The sequence below is a fragment of the Sander vitreus genome, chromosome 15 (assembly GCF_031162955.1).
Source record: "Sander vitreus isolate 19-12246 chromosome 15, sanVit1, whole genome shotgun sequence".
In the NCBI taxonomy this organism is placed as follows: domain Eukaryota; kingdom Metazoa; phylum Chordata; class Actinopteri; order Perciformes; family Percidae; genus Sander; species Sander vitreus.
In genome coordinates, this window is record NC_135869.1 from 20,856,713 (window position 1) to 20,877,586 (window position 20,874).

The following is a 20,874-nucleotide window of genomic DNA, read 5'->3' on the forward strand; positions in this document are numbered from 1 at the left end:
CGTGTTGAACATTTTGTCGTCTTCATGTTCTTTTACTAACAGCATGTACATAAAGCCCGCTGTCACCAGAAATAACAAAAGCACAGTTGATAAATCAACACCAGATGTCACTCTTAGTCTTCTTTAGATCAGTCAGACGGTATTGAAAAGATGAAATCCAGTTAATGACATTTTTAAAAGATGATTTCTTTTGAAATGTATAACTGAATCGAAAATCTGTGAGGATGATCCTGTGAGTCTAAATTGGTCTGGGCGCTCATATTGGCCCAACACCTTATTCAAACACTATATGTTGGGTTTTTTTCCCAGCCATCTGTATGTGGATTAGAAATTTGACTCAAAACCTCAGAGACCTATTTGTCTGGCCTTAACACATTAGACAAACTACACTAGTCATTAAAGTTACTAGATACTTTTAAATTCCATACTCTTGATTCGATCAAACTAACTTTTACCTGTATTTCTGTTTTGTTTGTTTGTGTGTGTGTGTCTCTACACTAGCCACAAAGATTATAAATACTGATGTACTAAGACGTCTGACTGTAACTGTTCATAACTGACACTTTTGCTTAACTTGGAGGGAAATAAATCTACAATAGTGCAATTTTAAAAATTCTTTAATTTATATCTTTAAAATTAAAAACATCTGAATTGCATTCTACCACCTCCAAAGGCACAGTCATACTTATAGCAGACCAAATTCAATAAAACACTGCCACGGAACAACTTTTTTTTTCTCAATTTGTTTTGTACATAAGAAACAATGCACTATAAAAATGAACTAAACATTTTTTCTTACTGGGTAAACAATGGCCATTCTATATGCTGTAGATCATTAAAAGACTGGAGTGATATGTACTGAGCTGTGGTAGCATTAGACTCCATATAAAGGATGATGTGCTGGTTTGAGGCTGGCAATGCTTGTTGAAACATGAGCATTGCAGCTATTTAAAGACATTGTATTCAAAAATGACATGTTTATAACAACCAATCTTGACGAACGGTGTTTAAGAATATGGATGTTTGAAGCAAAACAAAGCCATTGGCAGGAGGGAGGAAACGCAGTGAGATGAAAGCACAGTGGAGGGAGATGAGTGTCGGTGGAGGACTGTGCAGAAAGAGCAATCTCGCCTCTCACCACACACAGTGGTACGAGATGTTCACACAAAATCTGAAACCTGCACCCCACCAATAAAACACACACACCAAAGACGTCTAAGAAAATGAAAACCATTTCAGATAACTCTTGTCAGAGATTTAAAGACAATAGTCAATATGTGCAAAGAGGCAGGGCCTTAGCCTGTTTGTGGAAAAGTCATAAGATATGCTAGAGGATTGATAACTGAACGTACAATCACAAATCAATAATGCACACAAAGGTTGGTTACAATGTGTGACAACACAGCACCATACACTGCACAAGAGGTTCACTTAGTGACAACAAAATTCAAAATAGTGGATCAATATACAGTAGAATATAAGTATATCCCCGTTCTTACTCAGGCACTGTCCTCCTTAAAACATAGAAAGAGAATTTAAAAACAATGGGATCAAACGGGTTTGGCACACATATGGAAAAGTATATTGAAATAAGGCAGGAAAATGATACTGTATGTCAAAGGAAATGAGGCCACAGAGGATTGGATGGACAGGAATGAAGCACTTTGAACATAAAAATATGACACATACAGTACCTCTCTCATGGAACCAGATGTTAAATAAAAGAGAGAGGGATTTTTGCAGCAACTAATGAGAGCCCCAAATCCGCAGCCATAGCTTTTTCTTTACAAGTGTGTGTGTGTGTGTGTGTGTGTGTGTGTGTGTGTGTGTGTGTGTGTGTGTGTGTAGCAGCTGCGACAGGCACTCCAAGAACACAAGAACATTTCTATACAGGAGAATAAAATCAAACAGGAAATCTACACACAGTCTCGCAAATCAAAACCTGAATGTCTTAAAAAATATATACAGAGGAAACAGTCAACACTTGGCATGACTCACAATCACGTAGCCAGACACACACATGTACACACACGTGTGTATGGAAAAGCATGTTCAGTCAGCCTCCAAAAGTAAGAGCAGAGTGGTGTGACCCTAGTGCTCAAATGGAAAACACACAAACAAGACAAGCCCACCCAAAAATCCCAACCGCTTGCTGTCTCTCTTCCCTTCTGAAGGACACAGCTTCCAAATGCATTGAATTAATTTGTAACAACTAAATTTAGATATTAACTGTTGAAGGTTCACTTTGCACCCTTTTCCTGTAGAAGTTACCTTTATACACACACACACACACACACACACACACACACACACACACACACACACACACACACACACACACACACACACCACAGTATTTCCAAGACCACATTAACATGGCAGTGGCATTTCTAGGAGGATCTACGGTGAGTTTCTCAGCAAGGAGGCAGCGAGGCTACAGGTTGCAATGCAGTGAGAGAGAAAAAAATGCCTGGCTTTAGTTCATTTTTACAAATAAATACAACTAAGGGTTAAATGCTCTGTGTTTCTCTCTGGGTTTTGAAGCCACACCTATTGCAATGGTGCCAACAGGTGGTTGTGCCATTCAGGCAACAGCAGTACTGAATGTTTTGATTGTGTGTGTGTGTGTGTGTGTGTGTGTGTGTGTGTGTAAACAAATAGGGCCGTTACAGTATGCCGCAAGAGTGTGCACACACATTTACCAGATCTATATACATGTGTCGAGTGTATAAATTAGTGTTCTTTGTACATCTGTGTGTGTGTGTGTGTGTGTGCATAATCAATATAATCAACCCACTGGTCTGATATTGTTACTCTGTGGTTAGTTGTCAGCTGATCCGGTTGTGAAGAGGACTCTCTGGTCCATTCTGGCCAGCTTGGCAGGCGGCTCCAGAGACTCGTCTCCTAGCACGGCCCCGTCTGAGGGGAGGGACAGCTCCTGACCTTCCTCATCACTCTCCTCCTCCTCTTCCTCTTCCTCTTCTGCGATGGACAAGGGTAAATAAGTAAGTAATAAACAATGCTTGAAACATAACTATAGTTAGTCTGAGATATGGTAGAAACACAGTGCGAAGGCAAATTACCTTTGTCAGGATCCAGCTGGTTTAGACCCCGGCCTAAACTGGCAAACTAATGGCAAAAGGGGAATGTGTTAGTCTTTTAAATATGGCTAACATTATTTAGTTCATTTATGTCTGTGTGCTTTGGTACCTCTCCCATGACAGCAATGGGGGTCTCTCCTTTAGCCTGGGCCACTCTGTGCTCTATCAGGTAGTACATGTACTCATCGTACAGCAGGCGGATCAGGTGAAAGGAACCAAAACTGGCTGCACTCCTCAGAGTTAGGTCCCTGATCACCATGGAACTGGAAAGCAGAGATGGGGGAATTAAGCCATTGGTAACTTCTTCTTCTTAACTGCAAATAGGAAGTACTTTTCAGTGCTTTGCTCTGACAAAGTTCAAAGCATGAGTCAACTCCATTTTGATCTCTCAACTTTTAGAGAGAGGAAGAGACCCCACTTCTCACTAGGGTTGGGTACCGAAACCCGGTTCCACTATACCCAACCCTACTTTTCACAGTGTCACTATTCATTAACATTAATAGAGAGCGAATCCTGCTGCCTGTTTTATCCAACAGTGAATTGACATATTCATCCACGCAGCACACCAGCACAACTGTACATTCACACACCACAGTACATGTTATGCTCTTACAGTCACTGTCGGTGACTGTAAGAGCATAACATGTACTTATTTACTGTGTAACAAAAGCTTGTAGCTAAATCTAAAAGCATTGACAAAGACAACAAAGTAGAATGGAAATGAAAATGTCTCTCATCACACCTGTAAAAGGACCACTTGAGTAGGAAGAGCTTGGCGGCCTTAGGGAAGGCAGGGCTCTGCTGGTAGGGCTTTAGGACCTGGGAGACTACACCATCCAGCCACGCAGCCCACTGCTCGAGGGAGTTCTGCTGCTGGAGGGTCAGCTTGAAATCCTGCTCCAGCCGCTGAACAACACGGTCTTCACACCGGCACACCCATGAAGCCTGCTCCTGCAAAGGGTGGACAGAATGGGGGAAATGTGTCAGTAGGAGGCAGTCACACCTGGCATTGTACCGGTACAGGGCAGCAGGGTAACCTAATCTTTAGACAGACTATCCTATCCTCCTACAGAAGACTTAAGGTTAAAGTCCTTGTGTGGAGAAATACATTCTTTGCCAAACTGTCTTAAAGCAAGACACTAAATTCTGTATCTAACCAAGTGCTCTTCACTCACTGGAGGAAGGAGGAAGACAAGGAGCTTCTGAGATAAAAACAAGAGGGCTTAGTTTTTACATTACCTTGGAAGGAAAGTTGTAGAATTGTAGAAAAAAAGAGTAATAAACTTACATGAAACCTCATCAAAACCCACAAGCTACAGCAGAAATTGTTGCATAATGCACAACACTAAAACATATGCAAGATTAAACCACAAACACTGAAATTCATGTGAGGTGACATGAATGCTGCCAGTGCACAGTTCAGAGACTAAACCGTTAATCTGTGGTTTTTGCCCCCAACGGCTCCTTCCAGGCAGCGCTGCCTGGAATGCACTAGGTTATGGTTATGATTAGGGTTAAGGTTAGGGTTAGGTGCCTTGGAGGCAGGGGTCGCAGCGCTGCCTGGAAGGAGCCGTTGGGGGCAAAAAACACCATCGAGCGACTAAACCAACCTGGACGTTAGCAAAGTCGACGCGGTTGAGGTCGGAGAGCATCTGGTTGATCTGGGCCGTGTTCTGGAGGACAGCGCGGGCTGCCTGGGCGAGGTGGTTCAGACTGGTGTAGCGACGCAGCGTCTGGGCAAATGCATTGGCTGATGTTACCTGGGAGACCATAAGGAGAGAAGGATGAAGTTTACATAAAGACACATGCATACATACAAATATCTCTATCTCTACCAAATGGAACAGTTTTTTAGTGCCACTTATGGTGAACTGCACGGCCAGGGACTGAACCACCAACCTTCCGATTTGGTAGGCGAGCGCTCTACCACCTGAGCCACAGCTGGCCAGATATGATGCTGTAATGTTCCCCACCAGGAGGGTTTTTGCGAGGAGAGTTGGGTAAATGTTGTATATCCTCTATAGTACATGTGTACTGGATGTAAATTCCTTGCTCTCGTTTGAGAAAATAAAAAATATTTGATCACCCAAAAAAGTATGATTATGTAATGGTTGATCCTGCAAGCCTAAAAAGCTTGCTCTATGGCTCAGAAAACATGTTCTACCAAATGCAAGCTAATCCAAGGAGAGTGTACCTTGATGCGGACCATTTCCTCTGGGATGTTCATCATGGCATTGGTCAGCCAGCTCTCCAGGCTCTTGGCAAAGTTGCGGATGGCTTGAGTTAAGGCACCTGGGGACAACAGGAGACTTTAATACTGGTCAATTCAGAGTTTGTTTTCATTTTCTTATTCCCTGAGAATGTACCAGGGGAAAGGATTAGGAAACACCTATGTTTCTGCTGGAGTTGGCCATGTACAGTATATGCATAACAACATTTAAATATGTAATTCTAATATACGTGAAAGACAAACACCTAGGGTGTGGAAAATATGTCTGTGGCAGCAGTGCAGCAGGATGTACAAAGTGTGTTCAAAGTAATAAATTCAAAGTCTGACTAAAATTGAAATCGAAAGAAATAAATTTAAACACCAGTAAGTCAGTTTCCACAGCGGAGCAGTTGGCGTGCAATAAGGAAAAACTTTGTGCTCTACAACTACAGAGCCAGTCCATTAGTCCAAATGTTTCAACCAAAAAAAAAAAGACAAATCTCACAGAAATGTGGAATTGTTTGTATATGTAAAATATCGGGCTGACCTATGTTCTCTCAAAGGTTTATTCTAAATAGTTACATTTGGCACCTCGGTTAAAGAATAGCTCTGTTTAGGCATATACTGTAGGTATGGACAAATATGTTTTACTGGCAACCTTAATCATGTCTGTCATTACTGAGATTAGAGTGTACAAGAGAGTTAAATAAATGGGCAAATTGTAAAAACGTCATATACAAAAATATAATGCGCAACTTCTTTTCTTTCTGTGGTGTCACTTTTGAGGTAAAAATATTGATATTGTTATTACTATTTTGTTATGTGCATATCACTCTCTGCACCATACTGTATTTGACAGTATAAAGTTTTACTGCATAATCATACTTCTTGTAGAACCTTACTGGGGATGGGCCTGAGGACATCAGGGATGAGGATCTCCACCAGACCCTGGTACAGGCTGTTGTCACAGTCCCGGCTCCAGCGCAGCACCGGATCATACTTGCACAGCAACACCAGGCAGGACTTCGGGAGGCGCTTTTCTGACTCATCATGACTGCCAACACACAAACATGCCAGTTATAATTATCTGCATTCTGTATAAAATGGTGCTGCGACTGCAATAGAAAATAAATCTTCTTGACCACTCACACAGCCAATGTGGCATCTCCAGCCTGACTCTGACTGAACCTCCAGAAGGTCTTCCACAGAGTTTCCACCAGGGTAAACTGCAGGTTGACCATCACATCTAGTATGGCCTGACAGAACACGGAGAGAACATCTTATACATCAGCGAATGATAATAAACAACTGAGCACATACAGATTATGACAAGATCAATTGGACGGACACAAAGTGAGGAGAACAACAACATTATTTATTGATGGACATTACTTTCTAATGTTGGTTGAGTACTTTTGGATCCATCTTCCCCTCAGCTGTCTAACAACATGTCTTTTCATTTGTCAGTTAGTTCTGTCCTACCCTATAAGTTACAGTGGGTACTTTCATTTAAAGTAGTCTTCCACTGTCCCACTAACAACTAAAAAAGGGAACTTCATAAATATTTAATGGGAGCTCGCCAGTTATCCGATGTCCTTTCTTTCACAGTTACCTCACAGTGTTCTCTGTACAGCAGCTGAAAGCTCTTTATGTGCTCCACCTCAATTCCCTCTGGCAGAGACTTCCCTTGGAGGTCGATGTCTGGAAACTCTGGGAGAGTGCGTGATGCATCTAGAACACAAGATATACTGGATCACATTAAATGCACAGAGGATTCAGAATTAAGTGTAAATAATGTTGTATTATATGTTGTATGTATAGTGTCTTTTCAAAATAATACCCTCAGACTCACAATTCTTCTTTTAGGCAAATCCTTAACCATCACTTTAATACCTGTAGGTATTTGTTCACTGTTCACTAAACTCACCTAGGAACTGCTGGTACTGCTGAACCTGGGTGCTGATGTCCACCTGCCCTGAGCCCTGCTGCTGGCCTGCTCCTGCTGCTGCTGCTGTGCCATTGGTCATTCCCTCTACTTTATGCACAGGCTTCAACCTGATGCGACAGGGATAAAGTGCATAAGATAAATAAATAAAAATTCACATCCACACAAATGTGATGAATAATAAAGTGAAAGTGAGCATTTCTGTCATATATAGCATATTTTTGGAAGAGGATTTAAAATAACATATACTGTATAATGTGAGAGACAGAGGGGAAATACAAGTCAGTTAAACAACTGTTCCAAGGAAAAAAATGCAGATGGAAAAAATTGAAAATAGAGATTTAAGAGAAATTGTTACATTGGTGTAATGATAGATTATAGATGTGTGAATGTGTGTAAGGATGTTTATGTGTGTACCTCTGTTTCTGTGAGAAGGGCTGTTGCCTCATGGCCAGATGTTGCTGGTCTTCCATCAGACGGAGAAGAGAGGAGCCTGCCTTGATCCTCAGCCCGTAGTAGTGGTATTTAGAATTACCCCTGTCAAGAACAGGTAAAATATGCATAGTAAATCTATAGAGGAGAAAGTAGATGTGAGAGCGGAGGGTTTATGTTGTCTTATAAACCTTTGGTAACTCCCCCAAAGCTACATAGTGCACCTTGTCTCAATACAGACCAATTTAAAAATACATATATTTAATTTCATAAAATACAATAACCAACATATGGTATAATTTAAATGAACCCATGTTACCAAACATTTCTAAAAAGTAAATCTCACTTGCTTGCTCTCCCCTCCTTCATCAAACTACTCACTCGCCCACACACATGCTGTCTGTCTTCATCTCTACCCACATTTCTTCCTACACTAGGCGAACATTTTGCAATGCTCTCAAGAGCTCTATAGATTTTCCTAGAAAAATCTCCATTGTTCTCCAGTAGGAAACTTTGCTTGGGTGTTCCACTAATTGAGATTTATACGCATATGGACCATAAAAGTGTGTATAAAGAGGGTGTCTATGCTGCTGACGTGCATTATTGTGGTAGGGAGAATGTGGGAGAAGTCTTACTCTCTGATGTCATGTTGATATCAAACATTTTATATACATAAAAAAAAAAAAAAATCAGCACATTAGTAATGGTGTCAATATATACAACCCTGTCATGTCATGTATGAAGGGGTATCAATGGGTTGTGTATATGTGCACACGTCTTCTATACCCGAGTTTGGGTGTCTGATGACCCGTCTTACCGTGTGCCCAGGCGTCGTGTGCGTAGCCCCATGAACACAGATCTAATGAGTTTCCCGAAAGAGGCAGCATTAACAGGCTCTAGTTTCTGCTCCTGGCAGTGCAGCAAATAGTGGCAGTAGAGGGTAGATCGTGGCAGACTCACTCCTTCAGCTGTCTCATAGTTGTCCAGCAACCACTGTACCTGACACGCAGGCAATAAAAAAAAACAAACAGCTGGTGCAGTTAGCAAAGCCAATAGATACAAGGAAACCACACAGAAAACACACCTCAACATATGTGACCACAAAAACTTGCAAACACATTACCCACATGTTTTAGTTAATATACAATACATGCGCACACAATTTTCTAATCAATGAATTATACAAACAAACTGGCTCACATTTAGTCTGTTGATCATTTGGTAATGAAAACACAAATACATTTGTTTGCGTGCCGTGGCATACAACTTTGGTATGCAATGAATAAATGACCTGAAATACTGATGGGATGTTTGCCAAACAGGTTGGTTACCATTACCATATAGGGTTCAGTAGGATGAATTTGGGATGAACAATATAGTGTTGGGGCATTTCAATTAAAAATGCCCCTCATCACATGCACGGCAATGATATGAAAATGGTGAGGCCATGGTTTTGTTTTGTTTTTTAGGAGGAAACCACAGTTAAAAATACTGTATGCTACAACACGTTTTCTGTGATCAATACTCAAAGCATATATCACCCAAAGCTAACATTTTCTGACCCTTATAAGAATCTCCACATTTTTAATTGTGTTTTCCACTGGACAAAACTATGACGTCATCAGTGTGCGTCACCAAAGGGTTGTGTGGATGAAAACAAAACGGGAAGAAATTCCTGCGCTTGGCGCCTCTGCATACCTTCTTGTCTGCCGACGGCACGCTACTCTCCTCGCCCTCTGTAATACTCACAGTGGCTGGGGAGGCGCGGGCTGTGTGTGAGTAGTTCTGACTGTTGCCAGCTGCCCCTCCGCTGCTGCCTAGCATGTAACCCCCCTGGATCACATAGCTGCCTGTTGCGCCACCGTTGGTGCCTGCCCCTTCACCTGCCCCATTGGTGGTGCCACCTGTGGTCACCACTGTGGCCCCTCCCCCTGCTGCACTGGTGGGCTGGGCTACAAACATGGACACACCCCCTGTTGTGCCAGCAGTCACAGAGACGGTTAGAGGTGTGCCAGGGGTGGATGAGCCTGATGTTGGCTGACCTTCATAATACTGGGCAGCTGTGGTCTGGGTGTACAAGGGTGTGTCAGTGTAAGGAAAGGCGCTGGAACGGCTGGATGAAGGACATGAAAATATGTTAGAAACAAAGAAAACTGTTGGAGAAAATAAACTGTTAAAAGGAAAAAGTTCTGTCTGGACAGATGTGTTAGAAAATGATGGACACTGTTTTATTCTAACATTGTGCTGGTGGTGTAGTTGGTCTCTCCTCCTTCCACATACTGCACTTGATTGGCGTACACATGTTGCACTGGCACTGGTGTGAGCTGCTGCTGGACCTGAGGAGTGAGCACACACAAACATCCAATAAATCCTTCCCCGCCTAGTGATACCAGATCAACTGTATCATCACATATTTCATGTTTACTTTCTTTTGCAATCATAACTTATATACATTTCTTAGCTACATACAGATTCTCTGTTCCCTTAACTATATAGCAGCAGTCACCCTTCTTTCCCTGACCTACTTGGAAAGTGGTAGTTGTAGCCTGCAGTGGTGGCTTATCGGGGCCTGAGCTTGTGACTGCAGGGTGGGCTCCTATCTCTTTCTCTTGCACAGAGAGCAGGTACAGTGATTGGTAATACTGAAAGAGGTCCAATGGGAGGTAGAGAGGTGTGCAGCAGCATTCCCTTTCGTAGTCTGCTGATGCCCAGGCCTGGTACTCTGGCTGTCCTATCTCATGTTGTAGCTGGCATTCTTCTAGACTGTTATCCCTGACTAACGCTGTCACCTCGGTGCTAGGGAGGAACTGGAAGCCGACAGAGGCAGGTTCGATCAAAGATGTGATTAGTCAACTAATACTAAGCCAAAATGTGAGAAAGTTGGAAAGTTTTGGATGTTAAATGTGATCACCATTTGTGATGGAAGCTATGATGACGTATGAGTTTGTTTGTATTCCACAAATTTGTGTTGGTCAGTGACAGTACACGTGATTGTCAGACGTCATATTTGACCACCAATGATTAACTTACTGTGTGTGTTTTTGACTTACCTCCTGGCTGATATGAACAGGCTGTAGACTGGTGACACTGAGCTGAGTGCCTGGCTCAGTCTTGGCTATCTGAGAGGTGGCCTGCACAACAGACCTCTGCAGAACAAAAATATACTATATAGTTTTAAGATTCAAGGAAACATTAATATCATGTTGTGTTTGTGTGTGCTTATTTTACCTGTTGAGCCGTCTGAACCTGCTGAACAACCTGCGTGGGAACTCCTGTTTGCACCACAGCTGGAGGGGGGCTAGAGTCCGACACACTGTCACTTGAGTGAAGGGAGCCTTCTGAAGGACAAAGACGGAATGTAAATACATTCACAAGTTGGTGACATTATTTTACTGTCATGAAGTTGTTTGTGCCATTTTGTAAGTGCATCACACATCCCTTCCCCCATTCAGGCAAGGCTCAAACTTAGTCATGATAGATTGATTGATTGATTGATTTTATTTGACCACTTAAATATAAAAATATGAAACAGTACATGTGTCATACATTAAAAATACATAAATAGTCAGGGATGACACAATAAAGCCCAAAGACTTATTTCCATTGTGGTCCCTAAATAGACTAGACTAGTGACTAGATAGTCACTAAACAACAAACCCAGAACAAGGAATTATGTAGCGAGGCAACTAAAGTGTTTATTTGAACATGTTAAAGTATATCTTCGTTCTACAATTACAATCCATAAACATTGAGGTATCTTAACTGACTGCCCTTAAGAACATTCTGTGTTAAATCACCTTTATATGACACGTTTTTAAGCAACTTCAATTTTATGAGGAGTAACCACTAAAAGATGGATGGATTAAGTAAATCGCTGCTTCTGCCCTTAACTGGCCAGGTCTACATTAGTGCCAATGCCATAACAGTATGTGAAGTTCAGCCCTTACCTGTGACTGTAACAACAATGTACTGAGGAGTGCTTTGAGCATTTCCAGACTGCGTGGGGGAGCCCTGGATTTCTGCAGTCACATACTGTGTCTGAGGAGCCTGGGTCTGTGCTGTGGATTGGGCTAAACTACCATCTGCAGGCTTGGGAGTGGTGATGGTGCTGACTTGATCAGTGGGAGTAGTTTGGCCTGTGGATGTGACAACAGTGGGTGTGGCCACAGCAGTCTGAATCTCAGCCAGAAACTGAGGGGCAGTTGCAGGGGTAGAACTGGCATCAGGTTGCCCCGGTGTAATGCTAACACCAGCCCCCTGGGGTTGGGCTGCTGGCTGTATCTCACCTACGTAGCCTGAGGTGGCCATTACAAGAGCTGGGAATCCCCCTAGGAAAAAGAAACAAGTGACTAGTTACACATTTCAATTCAAGATTGTGGGAAATGGGGGGGAAATTCACACTGTTGCAGCAGCAAGGGATGAGAGGAAAGTAGAGGACACACGTTAACACACAACAATAATAAATATTAAATAGAGTAAATATTAAAATAGTAAAATGTATTTACAGTAACTGCAAAGTCACATGTTTTATTGTATGTCTTATGTTTTATCAGTCCCGGTGTGTGTATTTTGTCCATGTGGTCTACTGAGAGCAGTACTGATTGTAGAGTCTGACATATTTGTGGAATATATGATGAATCCAGCTGGAACTGTTTATTTCCAGGTTCTATTTGCTAAGGTTCTAACAGCCCAATGTCATTTGGACTTTCAAGCCACTGTACAATCATTCAGATAGAGGCGAGGCAGGGTATAGAGATTTAGTCAGAGTTTTGAAGGTAAGATGGATACAATTCCCGACTTTTGGATTAGAGCAGAACAGAATGTAATGAATCACAGCTTCTATGTTACTTTTAAAATGTTTAACTAGTAATACAGAGTAATTCATTAATATTTTTGGAGTAGGGAGTACAACTTGTAAAATGAAATGGGGCTTGAACATGAGGCAAGTGATGTTTGTTGCAGGATCTCTTTATCTTTATATCCACTCTTCCCCACTATTTTAGTACCTCTAGCTGTAGCTGACCTGTTGGTGGTGCAGCTGATGTGTAGATGTGGGGGAGGAGCACTGACGGGAACAAGCAGTTCAGTGTCTCATTACCTGTAATGTGATCACACATTCTATGGTAGTTCAGACAGTTGCAGTTGGGAAAATCCCTTACCACATTGCACTAAATGCTTTATGTCACACCGATTATCAGGGGATTATACCTAACATTGTCCTTAATTTGTGACATATTTTGATAAAATATCCTTGATACTAACTTATAAACCTCGTGCCTTCGTTGTTTGACTATAAACACATAGCACAGATAAAAGGGTACATCTGTGTTTTCAAACCAAATGAGGGGTTTTGATCCTGACGTTAACGTTAATGGTCAATTGGCAACAATAAACCTTATTACAAATCTATAAAGTTGTTCATATAGCAAATCAGTGAACAACCACGTTAAAGTGAACTGCAAAGCACCTGCAAAAACGCCTTTGATCGCCACACCCCTCAGATGTTAAATGTCCGCCACCTGCCTTTTAGCTTTCAACTTTACATGATCGAGGACGATATTTCTCTTGCAAGTTATTGATCCAACTCTGCCCCTGCATCAACACTAAACCAAAAAACTGTCCATGTACATTTTTAACTTGACTATCGTAATTTGATCTTAATTGTGGGTAGTTAGCGCCATGTACTCAGGGACTTGGTTTTGTGTCGGCTGCTGAAAAAACATAATGTCTCAAACCGCCACAGAATGCGCGTACATCGTTAAAAAAGACGTGTTTACGTTAACGTTACTTGTAACGCGTTCCGTTAACTGTAAGCAGATGCGAGCACAAGCTTGTCGTGACAGCACTGATGCTAGTTATTTAGCAAGGTACCACGGGCAGCAAGCTACATGGTCTCTACAACAACCGCCATTTTGTACCTTTTGCATTTGACATCGCCATAACAACGGCCTGCTTGAGTATGCATCTGTGGCTGCGTCGTCATGGCAGGCACAATTCAGTGTCACTCGAATGAGTAGCGGGCAGAAACTAGCTAGCTAGCTACCCCATTCAAGAAACGGACTCGACTGGTTATCATTACGACGGCTAGCTTGCAGGCTAACCTCAGCTAACACTAGGAGGCAGTTGCCTGTTATGGCTACTGAAACAACAAGGGGGAAAAGCAATAGCACAATTCAGTTGAAGCATTATTGGACATAAAATATGTCCTATGTGTAAAGAGCTTCACCTCTGTATCCACGTGTGTATTTCCCACCGGTAAATGTCTTCTTTTATTTTTATGGCGGATTCAGTTGTTGTTGTTGTTGATTCTCGTTGCTGGGTTCTTGTCGCCAGGGCTACCGTGGCTATGGCGCTTCGTCCTCACCAGGGCAACTGTTGCTACCCACCCGCTCCTTTCCCTCCCCCTTCGTCGCTCTGATTGGCTGAGTATTGCCAAATTGTCTTAAAGCCACAGGAACAGCAAATGTCCACTACAAAGCCTTCCACGTTCTCTTAATACATCCATGTTCCACGCCCATTTGTGGAACATCCCTGTCTATCATAGCGTTCTAGGCATAGTTTTTATACCTCTAAGGTGGTGGTATATCAGTGTAAGTAATAGGTTCTTCTTAGTGCTTGTCAAAATTCTGCAGTTAGTGATTTGATAGTGTCATAGGAATCTATCTAAAATTCTAAACAGTGTCTAAAGCCAATACCATTACTACATGTAGCTACTACTACCCAGTCTTTGGTGATTAATGATACATCTGTCTAGTTATATGATTACCAAACTCTATCAGTGAATGCCCTCAAGGTCTACCAATTTGACTTATCTGACAAATAATGAACAGTAATTTTGAATCTAGTCACTGTTTTTGTTCAACTAGGCTAAGACTTCGTCTTTTATGCCTTGTTTGATTTTCGATTTTTACAAATATGTTGGACACACTTACTTGATCTATTCCAGCTTGAGTACCAGTATTGCAAAAAAGCCAATTTTCTTTCACTTCTGACTCTTACGTACCTGTCACCACTTCCACTTTTGTATAACATTATACCACAAAAACACAATACTTCTGATTCCATGTATTTCTGTTGTAACATTACTGCATATCGTTAATGAAAAAGTGAAAACAGCCTAGTAAGCAATTGCTTGCCCAGGATAGCCAGTTGAGTTGTCACTTTTTTTATGCAGCGACCATACAACAGAACATATGAATGCTGCTGTGTACTGAGACACAAAAGTAATTTGTAAATAATTTCAAAATGACCCCTTGAATCAAATCATACAGTATGTACGACCATATTTTATACATTTATCTACAGTGTGCATTGTTGATAAACCACACATTTATAAAAAAGTATGGGCCATTGCATTTTCATATTGCTCCCATGACCTCCACAGGTCACTAAGACCAAGAGAGTGGATCACATCACTCCAGTTCTGAAGTCTCTACACTGGCTTCCAGTGCCTCAAAGAATTGATTTCAAAATACTTTTGCTAGTTTATAAATCACTAAACGGTTTAGGACCAAATTTTCTGATCTGCTACTACACTATGAACCACCCAGACCTCTTAGGTCGTCTGGGACAGGCCTGCTTGTTGTCCCCAGAGTCAGAACTAAACAGGGGGAAGCAGCGTTTAGTTTTTATACTCCACATATCTGGAACACACTCCCAGAAAACTGCAGGTCTGCTGCAACTCTCAGTTCTTTTAAATCAAGGCTGAAGACCTATCTTTTTGATGTTGCCTTTCTTTAAATAACTGTTCATTTCTTATACTGAAGTTATACATTGTTGACACTGTATAACAATCTATATAAGCATATAAAGAGAAATTCCTATTTTATCTGCTTTTATATATTTAACTGTTTTAACTGCTCTTCAATGTTTCATTTCTTATACTGCACTGTAACTTTTTTTCTCGTATTTTATCTGTTTTTAATTTTTTTTATCTGTTTTCATGTAAAGCACTTTGAATTGCCCTGTTGCTGAAATGTGCTATACAAATAAAGCTGCCTTGCCTTGCCTTGCCTTTTGTTGACAATGGATGTCAGGGTGGATACCCTCCTAAAATGCCATTCTGTTTGCTTGTTATCATCGAATTAATTACAAATTCATAATTCTCATTGTAATTTCCTAAACGAGCGACCTTTGACTATGTGGATACACAGATAACAATGTTTTATTTTTGCCAGACTCATAATTAGACTTCTTTGTTATCTATGCCTTTGAAAATGTCACTGGTCCTGTTTCAGTCCTCCCCGTTCACCTTTTGGCAAAGAGATTACAGAATAAGTCATTTTTAAGAGCAGAGGAAAATGATAGATATAAGTTATGCAGGGTCTTGTGTGGAATAAAAATGACAGAACTGATCACAATGTCCTAAATATATCCCTGGTGTCAGCGAATGTTAAATCTTATCATGGGAATTCATGGTAACATGCGTAATTAGCATTGGCATATATATAATGGACCAACAGATACCGTTGCTCTGGACGGAGACCAGTGAAGGCCATTAGAAGCACTTTTCCGGTGAGCGCTGAGCGTTACTGCGCAGCCTCCAACTGAGAGAGACGACGTAAATGTGCCGTGAGCAACGTGTCTGAAAGTTGTAAGTCTTCTGGTAGCTGTGCCAAGAGAAATCTCAATCATTCCGAATATTGCAGAGACAGAGAGCGTAGGTATATGTAAGGAGATAACATAGACACAGGCTAAATGTTGCTAACTAAAATGCTAGTTAACATTAGTAATTACACTTAAACAGCTAATGTGAGACGAAACTGCCTGCGTGCTTCTCCTGTACTATACGGTAATTCCTCTACTATGCGACAGTAAGTCCCGTGGTTATGACACAATCGTTAGCCTATTTTTACAAAAACGTCTGCTACGGAGCCATAACGTGAGGTACAAGTTAATGGAGCCTTTTCTACATTGTCGTATTTTTTTAGAAATAAACAATGGACAAATAGAGTCTTTAAATGCTTCAGATGTAAAGTTATTCGCTGTCAAAGTGGCGCCAAAATGAATGGCAGTCAATGGAATGCTAACGGGAGGTGATGGCTTATTAGCATTAAAATGGCGCCATAGGAGGTTCGCGGTCCGAGGAGAAGCTTACCCCCTTGGTAATTAGGCCTGTAAGGTTAATTTCCTGTGTTCAGGCAATGTCAGTTCACCATGTCTTTTTTATTTTTGAAAGAAATTACCGTTACAGTGCACCTCTTCTTTTAGGATGTTGCTCTGTGTTGAGTATCTCTATTCACTGGTGTCAGCTGCCAACTTGAAGATTCACTTTGCAATTACAATAAATTGTCATGATTATTTTTCTTGCTTTGATTTGTTTGACTAATTTATCAGAATATCCACGCATCTTACACAACAATCTATAGGGGACAAGAGACCATGATATCTAGTGATTTAGCAATGTATAGTGCCAATACATCAAAGAACATTGAAATCTTCTAATGCCATGCCCTATGAAAAACCTATAGATGGAGACAGAGTTGTAATCAACCAGTATGCTATAAAAGTTTTTTATGTCACATATTCTCATACTTTTTGCCATTTGTTGACGTTGTCAATATGCTCTGCATATTCACATCCACTACATGACCCATGATTATGGAATCATTTACATATTAAATGTAAGTGGGATCTGATGAAGTCATAATATTGAGGGACATTAACGGTGACAAAAGTGCTTCTCATGCTGAAACACAATCTGATCATTGGGGCCTCTGACATATTTGTTAATTATGCCACCTTTGGTCCGCTTTTTGTCTCCATAAAGGTCTCTGAGGACTGTATCTCTCTTTCGAATCTATTCTTCCGGAGAAGGCCTGCATGCGCAGTATGCAGGCCTTCCCTTGCAGTGCTCCAAACCCCTTTATAAACCACGCCTGGGTCAGCTAGAAAGTCATAACTCTTGCAAACAGGGAGACAGAAAGCTAAGTGCTGCTCAAACCAAAGAATATTCTGTCATTTTAACCACTTTTGTTTTGCTTTATTTCCTTGGGGTACTATGTGGAAAGCTGTGGTACTGGTGGTGTGTCTGCTAGTGGCTGGGGTTCAGCCCATGGACAGCCCAACATATGGGGTAAAAGCTATGTGGCCGGGAGTTCATTCGGGCAGTCATCTTCACCTGCGGAGGCTCACGATGGAGGCGGTCACTCAGGAGTTCAGGTAAGAGGCTGAGGGCGCTACATCTTCACCATGACTGGCCTTGTCTCAATCACTGTTAAGGTTTCATCTGGTGACTCAAACAAGTCCATTCATTGTATGACATCAACTTATGATTTCTCTGGATCTCTGTGAAATAATTGCATGTCCATGATGAAGTTTCTATTCTTACCTTCTTATTTGTGATTGTGTGCAATTGTGCAGATGAGGCAGTGATAACTTCAATGGAGGGAGAAGAAAATCATGTGTTATTTTAAAGTGCAGATAGAAAATACAACTAACTAAATTTTTAATCATGTTGTTTGGTATACTTGGTTTAGTCAGTGTTTACAGTATCGACAATCAATGCTGGAATCAGAGAGCTATAATTCTCATTCACATTGTCATTATGTATGTATGTATACTTGAGCCTTTGACCCTGAAAGAACTTAATTTTATGTTACATCCTACATCCTGTTGGTTTGCATTTTCCCTGACACTCACTCCCTCCATCATTAACATGATATTCTATTCTATGATTATATGGACAGGGACACATTATTATTTATTCTCTGAGTGTATGAAAAAAGCATGGGTGTACTCTGATTCTTCATTTGCCCATTTTACTGCTGCAGATGTTTCAGAGGACCTATTCAGCTCCCGCCAGGAGGAGTCCTTGGAAGGCTTGAGTCACAATCCTGTGGTAGAGAGTCTCCTCCAAAGCAACAGTGATCTAAGCTTCACAAGTCGGAACGACCATGAGGGAGTGTTTAGCAGGCCGGCACGTTCTTTCATCAGTGACGAAATCCTGGAAGTCCTACGCAAGGCTGACCGCAAGGGCCGGGACGTGGTGGTGGGCCTGTCTAACGCCTGCTGCAAGTGGGGCTGCAGCAAGGGCGAGATCAGCTCCCTATGTTGAGAGTCAACCTTGCCACACACTTCTTTTTTCACACTTTTCATGAATTTTAGGTCATTTTACAGTATATTCAGTGTCTTACAGTTAAACCATCATGTGAACTGTTTAATTGTGAAATTATTTATTATTATTATTTATTTATTTAGTTTTTAGTATCTATAAAGTGTATGGAAAGGGCTGCCATGTGTTCAAAAGGTTTATATATATTTCTGTTTAAAGTGATTAAACATGGGGCACCTGGTTAGCTCACCTGTTTGAGTGTGCGCCCCATGTACAGAGGCTCAGTCCTTGTCACGGCGGCCGCGGGTTTGGTTCTGACCTGCGGCCCTTTGCTGCATGTCATTCCCAAACTCTCTCACACTTTCCTGTCGTAATCTATTCTATCAATAAAGGCAATAAAAGCAACAACAAAAAATTTAAAAAAAAAGAAGAAAAGATTAAACATGAATATTATGTTTGTAATAAACAGCCTTAATTATTCAATCTTGAACCAAGCTGTTTTGTCCTTCCCAACCACTAACACACACAAAATAAATGTATTTTCCCCATTACCAGCTGAATTGTGCATCTGATAATTCAAGGAAATAATATGCTTTGTTAAGATCATTTGATAACAACTGTAAGTCACAAATGTCTCATCTTGTTTGTTAATTAGAAATATTGTTGGTATTTTGCATTTGTTTCATTGCACACAGAACACTAAATGGGTTAAACATTCAGATCATAATAAAAAATGTGTTGAAAAAAACATGTAATTGCCTTTTTTTATGATCAATTTGTTATTATTTTTATATTTTTTGAACACACAACATACAAAACAAACAAATACAATCGAACAAGAACCAAAACCCTCACCCACCCCCACCCTCTGCGGTCTCGAGGAAAACAAAACAAACCAATATGTAATTGCCTTTTTAGTACATGTTGAAATCTTGTCTTTCCTTATTTACAAGGCTAGCCTCACTTCACCTGAAATAGGCTGTATAGCGTATTTTGCATTTGATGCATCCATACTTTGATAAAAACATACTTTGAAACCCGTTGACATTATCGGTGATAGAGAAGAAGTATCCAGATCCTTAACCTAAGTAAAAGTACTAGATTAATGTGAAAATACTGCATTACAAGTAAAAGTCCCACATTTACAACTGAGTAAAAGTACAGAAGTACAGCAACATGAACTTATAACGTATCAAAAGTAAAAGCCTCTGCATGTAAATTACCCCTGTAACCAATATACTACAACTTATATTAGTAGATTATACATTATTAGATAGTTAATACTGATGCATCACTTTGTAAGCATGATTTTAATAGTTGGTAGAGGTGGTGCTAGTTTCAACTACTTTATACATTTTAGTCGAGTGGTTCCCAATCTAAAGGTAGGGCCTCTCCAAAGGGTCACAAAATGTAAAACTGATGGGTTATAAGATTATTGATGTGGTAGGAAAGAAGAAAATGATAAAAAAGTTCTTCTTTAAAAAGTGCATTCATTTATTGGAATTTCCTCTAATCTTAAACTACCTATAATGATTTATTTAAACTCTATGGGCCTTTGACGATTATTAAAATAAAACCATCTGAAGAGTTTAAAGAGGAAGTCACTATGTAGTGGAATTGCTAACAACTCATAGTTAAAACATGACAAAGGGTCCCAACTAGACACTGCTTTTCTGTAAGAAGTCACAAGCCAAAAAGGTCGGGAACCACTGGTTTCCCCTTTAACAATGCATTATATTTCATAAGTTTATATCTTTTTACAGTAATGTAAAATCTTCTTAATTTTACTGTCTATGAACATCTTACAATGAAAAGTGACTCCATTTTGTAAAATAACTACAGTGGAGTAGAAACTACAATATTTAAGTAGGATGTAGCATAAAACGAAAATACTCAAGAAAAAGTAGTTTGTACTTACTTAAATACCACTTTATACCACTTAAAAACTTTACCATCTCACTCTGTGTGAGTTTCAGTTGAGCTGTGGTCCCAGGATATTAAGCCTACTCATTGCTTATCAGTAACTGTTCTATAATTTGAGGGAGGTTTTTAAGCACTAAAATGATGATAAAACCACTCCCCTGTGTGGTTTCTATGTGAAGCTACTGCTAAATGTAGCCGATTATGTTTTTGG

The 20,874-nt window shown here is 40.6% G+C and overlaps 2 protein-coding genes and 1 long non-coding RNA gene across 10 annotated transcripts; 1 reads left to right on the forward strand and 2 right to left on the reverse strand.

Moving 5' to 3' along the window:
* Positions 1-1,791: 1,791 nt before the first annotated feature.
* On the reverse strand, positions 1,792-14,070 carry rfx1a (regulatory factor X, 1a (influences HLA class II expression)). Of its 7 annotated transcripts, none has more exons than XM_078269342.1 (18): positions 13,914-14,070; positions 11,635-12,015; positions 10,916-11,022; positions 10,738-10,833; positions 9,926-10,023; positions 9,386-9,800; positions 8,505-8,686; positions 7,673-7,792; positions 7,238-7,365; positions 6,923-7,041; positions 6,460-6,566; positions 6,213-6,364; positions 5,296-5,393; positions 4,712-4,861; positions 3,844-4,052; positions 3,211-3,364; positions 3,084-3,129; positions 1,792-2,982 (listed from the first exon to the last, which is right to left on the reverse strand). In XM_078269342.1, exons 2-18 carry the CDS (start codon positions 11,993-11,995, stop codon positions 2,822-2,824), a joined length of 2,703 nt encoding a protein of 900 aa, XP_078125468.1. In that variant the 5' UTR covers positions 11,996-12,015; positions 13,914-14,070; the 3' UTR covers positions 1,792-2,821. The 7 variants fall into 7 exon arrangements, with proteins under 7 accessions (XP_078125468.1, XP_078125471.1, XP_078125470.1 ...); XM_078269345.1 differs by having other exon boundaries at positions 8,505-8,680; positions 9,437-9,800; positions 10,916-11,025; XM_078269344.1 differs by having other exon boundaries at positions 9,437-9,800; positions 10,916-11,025.
* A 2,763-nt stretch (positions 14,071-16,833) lies between these two features.
* Positions 16,834-20,837, reverse strand: LOC144529709 (uncharacterized). Of its 2 annotated transcripts, none has more exons than XR_013503042.1 (4): positions 20,659-20,837; positions 18,991-19,115; positions 18,018-18,709; positions 16,834-17,915 (listed from the first exon to the last, which is right to left on the reverse strand). It is a non-coding gene; the product is annotated as an uncharacterized LOC144529709 (long non-coding RNA). The 2 variants fall into 2 exon arrangements; XR_013503041.1 differs by having other exon boundaries at positions 18,018-18,064; positions 20,659-20,822.
* Positions 17,688-18,997, forward strand: LOC144529708 (relaxin-3-like). Its single transcript, XM_078268965.1, is given in 3 exon segments — positions 17,688-17,765; positions 17,767-17,848; positions 18,460-18,997. Coding segments are annotated over 3 exon segments (444 nt in total). The 3' UTR covers positions 18,744-18,997.
* Positions 20,838-20,874: the final 37 nt, after the last annotated feature.

What these genes read in the sequence shown, in the direction of transcription:
- rfx1a (XM_078269340.1), bottom strand. Translation starts at nt 11,995, where the DNA reads ATGGCCACCTCAGGCTACGTAGGTGAGATACAGCCAGCAGCCCAACCC. An exon ending in AACTACACCACCAGCACAAT is followed by an intron (nt 9,801 to 9,925) that starts GTTAGAATAAAA and finishes TCCTTCATCCAG; the next exon opens with CCGTTCCAGCGCCTTTCCTT. An exon ending in CCAGCTGGATCCTGACAAAG is followed by an intron (nt 2,983 to 3,083) that starts GTAATTTGCCTT and finishes TGTCCATCGCAG; the next exon opens with AAGAGGAAGAGGAAGAGGAG.